Source organism: Haliaeetus leucocephalus, unplaced genomic scaffold, assembly GCF_000737465.1.
Source record: "Haliaeetus leucocephalus isolate CR32 unplaced genomic scaffold, Haliaeetus_leucocephalus-4.0 Scaffold339, whole genome shotgun sequence".
In the NCBI taxonomy this organism is placed as follows: domain Eukaryota; kingdom Metazoa; phylum Chordata; class Aves; order Accipitriformes; family Accipitridae; genus Haliaeetus; species Haliaeetus leucocephalus.
Genome location: NW_010972775.1, coordinates 20,744,577 through 20,752,079, shown reverse-complemented (window position 1 = coordinate 20,752,079; position 7,503 = coordinate 20,744,577). Strand labels below are relative to the sequence as shown.

At 37.8% G+C, this 7,503-nt stretch overlaps 1 protein-coding gene across 1 annotated transcript in view; it reads right to left on the bottom strand.

The window, feature by feature from the left end:
* Window positions 1-2,333: 2,333 nt before the first annotated feature.
* MTFMT (mitochondrial methionyl-tRNA formyltransferase) overlaps window positions 2,334-7,503 on the bottom strand; it is a 5,726-nt gene continuing 556 nt past the window's right edge. Inside the window, exons 3-10 of the mRNA XM_010572063.1 lie at window positions 7,309-7,468; window positions 6,758-6,880; window positions 5,880-5,982; window positions 5,212-5,287; window positions 4,553-4,644; window positions 3,951-4,032; window positions 3,231-3,313; window positions 2,334-2,829 (exon numbers count right to left, since the gene is read on the bottom strand). Of these exons, the coding sequence (XP_010570365.1) occupies window positions 2,629-2,829; window positions 3,231-3,313; window positions 3,951-4,032; window positions 4,553-4,644; window positions 5,212-5,287; window positions 5,880-5,982; window positions 6,758-6,880; window positions 7,309-7,468 (920 nt within the window). The 3' untranslated portion in view covers window positions 2,334-2,628. The remainder of the gene's footprint in view (window positions 2,830-3,230; window positions 3,314-3,950; window positions 4,033-4,552; window positions 4,645-5,211; window positions 5,288-5,879; window positions 5,983-6,757; window positions 6,881-7,308; window positions 7,469-7,503) is intronic.

Below are 7,503 nucleotides of genomic sequence, written 5' to 3'. Positions count from 1 at the left end.
GAGGCCAGACCCTTACCACGCAGCTAATTAGTGTCAAAAACATCACTGTCTACAGGGAAGAGGCTTTAGAGAAAATGTTCTTATCCTCAGCAAACACTGAATATTTGAATTCCAATGATGCCTACGAGTGCTCTTTAAAAATAACTGATGAAAAAATTCCCAGAAGTTCCAGCAGGGAAAACACAAGGCAAGCAGCCATACAGCTGAGACCAGCGATGTAAAAAAACCCAGAAAACCCCCGAATGCACCCACCATCCCCACAAACCCCCACGAAACCCACTCACCCACCCACCCACCATCCCTTCTATTGGCATAAAGTGATAACTAACCTTTCATAGACTGATCTGAACAGAGTAAAACCAACATGACTTCACAACCATTACTTGCAAGTAGTAGGTGGGAGCAAAACACAAAAATACATCATTTGCTTGGAAACGAACTTGACGGTTTCATAACTTCTGCAGCACAAACTGCACCCTTGAGTCTGCGGTCAGAGACAAAAGGAATTCTCCACAGGAGCCTGACTTCCACCTTGCTGTTGTTTCCAGTTTTTGACTCGAATGATTCATACGCTTGGATTTCTTGGACGATCATGTGTTCTGGAAAACCTGTCAGAGGCAGATTAATTGTTGGACCAATGGCAATTAAAGAAAAATACTGCAGCATCTGCTTTAACAGATGCTTCTTCAGAAACATTTTAATCCATGTCATAAAACACGTTTTCCTAGATTTTTTTGCTTTTATTCAGTGAGTCACACTCAAGCACACCAAGTTCCTGTCACCTTGATATAAGTCCCATGAATTCAACACCTGACTTGAGCTTTAAGTTCCAGACATGACTGCTTGAAAAGACATGAATGCGTTGAAAAGTCTGAGGAGCCAAAAGGACATGTGGAAAAGGATATGCTGACATTTAATGATGAGCATGAGGAAAACAGAACCATTCATACCAAGCCTACAGAACTCCTCCAATTTTTTTTCTGTTGAGGCTTCCAAAATGTCAGTGATAATGCTGTAAATATGAAGCTAACAGAACAGTGCCTCCCCAAGTCCGAATAGCTCCAGGGACTCTGCTTTTAATTCAGTATTCAGAAAAAGCAGGAATAAGTTGAGCAAATAAAACTAGAGCAGCTCCTCAGAGGCAGCTGGTCTTCGTTTTGCTGTTATCCTCACAGTGCTATGTTACTTCCATGACAAGAAAGTAAGAGTCATTAGTTTGGGGGGTTCTTCACATGAAACGCTCCTTCTTATACATGCCATTAACCAAAGGCAGGTTGAAGAAAAGCTTGGATTAGATTAACTACTCCTCATCAGGTAAAAACCTCTTTCATCAGAAGAGACAGTATGACAGTAGAACTTAAGTTTTCTGGATGGATGACACACAGATTATTAGTGGGATATATTCTAGGATATGAAAACAAAAAGGAGAAGGAAGACATGGCAATCAATATCATTAAATAGGAAAAGTAAGAAATGGGTCAGAAAAGCTGAAGATATCAAAGAAAAGTATCTACTGAACAAGGTAAATGACAAGTTTATAGATTAGAAACAGAATCAGTGAGATTAAAACAAGTCACTTGTATTGAAAAGCAAATACACACAGTAATTTTTTCTTTTCTGAATATAAAGGGAAACAAAATCATGTGCTCACATGACATGCAGGTGACTAAAACCAATCAGTTGGCATTCATGGATGACATTAAAGAGTACCTACTACTTACAGCATTTTCAGAGGCCCAAATAAACAACATCACGGTCCTAAGAGAACTGGATGAGGAGATCTCAGATTTCATTAGGAATATTCTATTTATTCCTTTTCTAAATCAAAGATTTATTGAAACTGACTTCCAGCACAGTGGAACTAGACACCTGTAGACTGAGACTACACAAAGACAATAAGCAGGAAGACACAGGTAATGAAGCAGTTGGCAATGATTTCACAGGTTGATCAGATGCAACATCAGACTGCTCAAAAAACCCCACCCAGCAAACCACCCTGAAAAAGGCATATGACCAACTGCACACAGCTCCAGCTACGCTATTATATAAAGATGTGGCATCAAATGCCAGTGAGAAATAAGGGATGCTGTGTTAAGTGTAGTTGACTCTAAGAAAACTATCATGGACAGGAAAAGATTCTCTAGATGTTCCCAGCTAAAGCTTAAGTTATTCATCTCAATGTGGGGATACAAAGGTAGTTTAAAGGTCCACAAGAAAACCAAACGAGATGATCCAAGAGTCTCAACGAACACTAAACTCCGAGTTACACAGAAGCACAGGATTTTAATATTTCCAGATTAAAGTAACTGTGCACAGTTTACGCTTGAAGAAAATTATACTGAAAGTCCTCAAGAAGAAAGTGAAAACATTGTATAAAAATAAATTTATTACTCAATAGGGGAAACAAGCATTTATTCACTATATTCAGCATTCACAGAGATTCTCTTCCTTGATGGGGGAAAGAGAAATGAGTATCATCAGGAAGCCACAACAAAAACATGTAGATGACAGCAAGATTAAACACTCTGGGAAGAAACCCCTTAACTAAGTTAAAGTTATAGGTGAACGTTGCAATATTTTATATTACTATTAACATAGAAACATCTTCTTCCACATTTTAAAATACATCTATTGTTTTATATCCTGTGCCAATATTTCCTTCTTTTTCGGAGTCTTTTTTGCTGTGCTAAGTTTGAGTGTTTGAAATCTGCATTCCTGGTGAACTGTTCTTGAGTTCTGCTGGAACCAAGTGTGCATATATCCATTGTAGAAGTCAACTGCTGTAAGCTGCTTCTTTAATATAACTGTTTTGATTCCAACCCAGCCTTCCTAAAAATAAAAACAAAAAATGGCAGTAAGCTTCTTCCATGTTTTTAAGTTACCTTTAGCTCTCACTAGACTGGCTTACAGAATGCATTTTACTTAATGTCATCATGTTTATATTACAAGTCAAATTCTCGCTTGCAAGTGAAAAGCCTGTTAGTGGAAATTAAAAGATCTTCAAGGTAAAAATAAATAGACTAAAATAATAAATTAGTATTAAAAATAATAAATAATAATGAACAAATTATAATAATAATATGTAAAGAAGAATAAATAAAAAGATTGATACTAATCTAAACTATTTCAGTGAATAACAATGGACAATTAAGACAAAATTTATGTGATGCACAAATACCGAAACCCTCATCTTTAGGGCAGTGAATATAAAACAAATGGGAAGAACCTACCTTGCAACGAGCTATCAGCATTTGTGACACTTTATGGTATAGTAGTGAACCAGGAACAGCTCCAGAGTCATCTAATATTCGACCTAAAAGCAAAGCAAGACTGTCTTGCATTTTTATGACAAGTACAAAAAAGTTTGAAACACTTGTCTCTTTGAAGCATGATAATCATCCTGAGTCCCTATTTTGCTGAAAAATATATTAATGTATTCTATGTTTTATTATACCCAAATGAGCAGGGGAGAATCAGAACAGTCTCTCTGGCACTGCTCCCTCTCTGATCCATAAACCGTCATTAAGCCCTGTGTGCTTTGGCACACCACTCGGCCCACAAGGCTCTCAGACTCAGACTACTACAGAAAATGGTTTAAGCGATAGCACACAGGGACAGCTTTCCTCGTGAGAGATCCCCAGACAATGGCATTAGAAGAGGATCTCCTAACTAATTAGAGGATTAAAATCCTCCAGTCTGAGGATTCACAGGACTATACCTGCTGCTCTCGCTCAACATCATCACAAAGCAGGAATGTCCTCAAAACCCATTTTATGCTCACCTTTGGGCACAGAAACTTACTGCACTCTGATCATATACGAGACTGACTTAGTTCTACTGGAGTTTCAGAAAGCAGTACTTAAAGCTATTGTTTAGTAAAATTGTGTACATTCTCCAACTCAATGTTTGCAAGACAGAAAAACTTAACAGATTAATTTAAAAGTAAATACCAGCAAAACCAGGGATATTATCCACTTCTACAAAATCCCGAAGTTTAACAGTAGTACCCTTCCAGAGCGTCTGCAAAGGAAACTGGAAACAGAAGCAGATGACACATTGAGAATATTTTCACAGTTTCCAGGCAACTGTCTAGGGTTTTTTTCTTATGCAAGATACCTGTGATAATAACATTATTTAGGCATATGTCCAGATAAGAGACTTTCCTTGCTATATCTAGTTTTCCTTGTTCTTCCTCATCTCATTGACAAGCAAACCACTAGCTGTTTACTGTAGCTGTTTGCACTGTTTACCATCATGCAAAGATGTCATTATAGTGTTCTGACACCCTCTCAAATCCATCAGTGGAAATCTCAGAGCTAAGGAAACAATACAAAACTATTGAGCTGATTTCTCACTTGGGATCAAGTTCATGAAAATTCCTCTCCACATCAGTTCCACCTCTAATGCTATACTATGCTGGGATTTTAAAAACACATGCTAGGTTTCAGAGGCTAAAATAACTAAACTCGAGTTTTAGTCATTAGTTAAAATATCTACACCAAACTCAGACATGCTAGAGGACAGAAAAGGGTTAAAAAATACACTGTCTTACCACACTTCCTATTGCACGATGCAGTTGAATTATTTGTGCAGCCGTTTGCTCTTCCCATATTATACAACTCTTAGCTATAGTTATTTTAGGAGCTGGGGGGGGGAAGAAATTAGAAGACTTCATATTTTGTTTTGCATCTTACTGCAGAAAAACAGCTGTACTATTTTATTCTATTTTAAACCTGATTTTATCCTGACCAATGGCAGGGTTACCATCTAGCCATAGGAACCTTAGAGAATAACTAGAGAAAAGATTTTGTAAAAACCCCAATCTGGATTATTTATACTTTATTCTCAGTTGTGCTCTTACTTACCCATTGCACTGCAAACTGATAACATATATTTACAAGCACAGCTGTCACTTTTGTCTGCACTACAACCATGAAGAATAACAAACTCACTCAGATTTTGAGACATCACTAGTGATTTTGATATAGTATGGGCAACTGGAAAAAAAAAACATTAACGTATTAAGTCTAAAGAATTCTGAAGCATTTTTCCCTCTGTATGACTTTTTCAAGCCAGAGAAGGCAGTGAAGAGACCATATTGAGAAAGGTATCTAAGAAAAAATATAACCCAGCACAGTAGGAAGAAACTTAGTTTTCCAGCTGATAAAAGAAAAAAATGAACAAGTTACATTAAATATGATGTATACCTACCAAATGTTACTCCTTCTTTTGGTTGCTCTCTTTTATTTTTTAAGCTTTCAGGCAAGTTTTTCAATACTGATATCAGCTGCAAAATTAATTTTTGTACAGAATATTAGCAAAGCTAAGTAGAGTATATTTATTAACAGTAACAGTAAATCCAAGACATACAAATACAGTACTTAATTTTTCATCAGTGAAACTTTCTTGTTAGCTTTTAGAAAATTGGGTCAGTATATTCAGAAGACTTGTATCATACGTACAAACACACTAAAGGCATCCTTCACACTGAATCACAATTAAAAAAACAAGTATTCTTTTATGGAATAAAAGATCTCCGCTCTGATATTAATCCTAGAACACAATGAAAGCTGATTATTAAAGACGGAAAAGCAGATGTTTGCTACAATGAAAGAAGAAGCTGCACTGTTTCCATACAAAGCACTTGAGTTCTTCACTGAACAGAAACAGAACAGCAATGCACAGGACCAGCGCTGACGGCTTATCACATACTACTCAGCTTTCCTCTCAGCAAGGCAAAGTGCTCACAAACACTAAGTTTCAGATCACTCTCCTCTTAATAGCTGCAGTCAACTCAGAACAAGATTAAAAAGAATTCTGTTTACACATGTTAAAAGCAAGGTACTAATCAGCAGTGACACTAGCTGGCATGACTTTACCATGTTTGCACCCTTCTTTGATAACATCACTTCCAGCTCCTTTGCAGTGCAGTGGGGAGGAACAGGAAACTCTTCTTGCTTAATAATTGGACCTACATCAAATCTGTAAGGCAGAAAAGATACAAGCTTACTAGAGGAGAAGCTATAACTCAGCACCCTTTTTTCCCCCTCTAAAACTTTATTTTTCACACATTATCAAATAATGTTTTGTTCACAATACAACACAGGGAAAAGAATATCAGATATATCTTGGCAAACAAGATTCACCTCAGCAAGCTGAGATTGATATGAGTGCACAATATACAGTTCAGAAGCATAAGAGCTCAGAAGAAACAATCTGAAGTATTCAGAAGAAATTTGTTTCGCACTTTCCTGAGATCTATTATCAGACAAGCATCTAAGAAAGAAAAGATAACTATCATAATGTGTTTTCACAAGCCTTTTAAGCCAGAGTTTGTGCTGAAACCAAAACATATAATCTCTCTCTCATCCCTAGACAGGCAATTGCCTGTCCTCTGTTTCACTTACAGGAGGTTACAGGTCACTGAAGTCTGAAAATCAAATCTTTTCTGTTGTGTCATACCAAGCCTATCCATCTAGCTCTGTGACTGTTCTCTGTCTGTTCCCTGTAAAAATGCTAAGAATTAGAGAACAGGCCTAGAGTCTAGAGTGCAAATTATGGACTGACTAAAATACTGTATTTGTGGCAAGTCTCATGTGGTCAGATGAAACTTTCTAAGTGTTTCAAATTTTAATATTAAACACATACACTAAAAAAATAGCAATTGCATAGAATGATTTAAATGATGTGGTGATGATTTAAAGTCCTGAGAAGCAACAGAAGCAGTGAGTTGTTTTGGCAAGCACATCTAACCTACCTTTTTGGTCTTATTTCCATAATTGTCACCCCAGTCACTTTATCACCATGAAGCACTGTGTGGAATATTGGTGCAGGACCACGCCATCGTGGGAGATGGCTGGGATGGACATTCAGCACACCACTGAATTGAAATATTTTAAAGTTAGAAAAGGAACAGTACTTAAAGTTGAACCTATATGTAAATGGGTGTGCAACATTTACTACACCGAAACTTCTTTACGAATTAACTCCTCAGACCTTCTGAAGTGTTACTTGCTTAAATACACATTTAAAGGAAAATTTACACTACATAACATTCAGTTTCTCAGCAAATACAGAAAGGGAGATGAGAGGAATAAAGGTAAACACACGATGCTGAACATTTGCATAGATCTACATCAATGTGTTAAAGAACAACAGTGAACCTCACAACAGAAGTAGAGCTCAGGCTAAGCAGGTGAACCCAGGAAAGAAGTTGACCTCACCTGCTATAAGACACAGGTGCTGACTCAAAAACGGAGTCTAGCTTTGCTAATGAAGCAGCAAAAGATGTCCTGTCAAGTCACTTACTATGGGAACTGCAAAATAAGGTCCTCACTTAGGAGACGTCCAAATGATGCCACCACACCCACATCAAACTGCCCCACAGGTCCTGTGTGTGGCCACTCATGAACAGGCAGCTGGAGCTCCCGGGCACAGCTCCTCACAGGCAGGTCCCCAGGCTGGCGGGGGGGGAGGGGGACCCCCCCCCGCCCTGAAACCAAT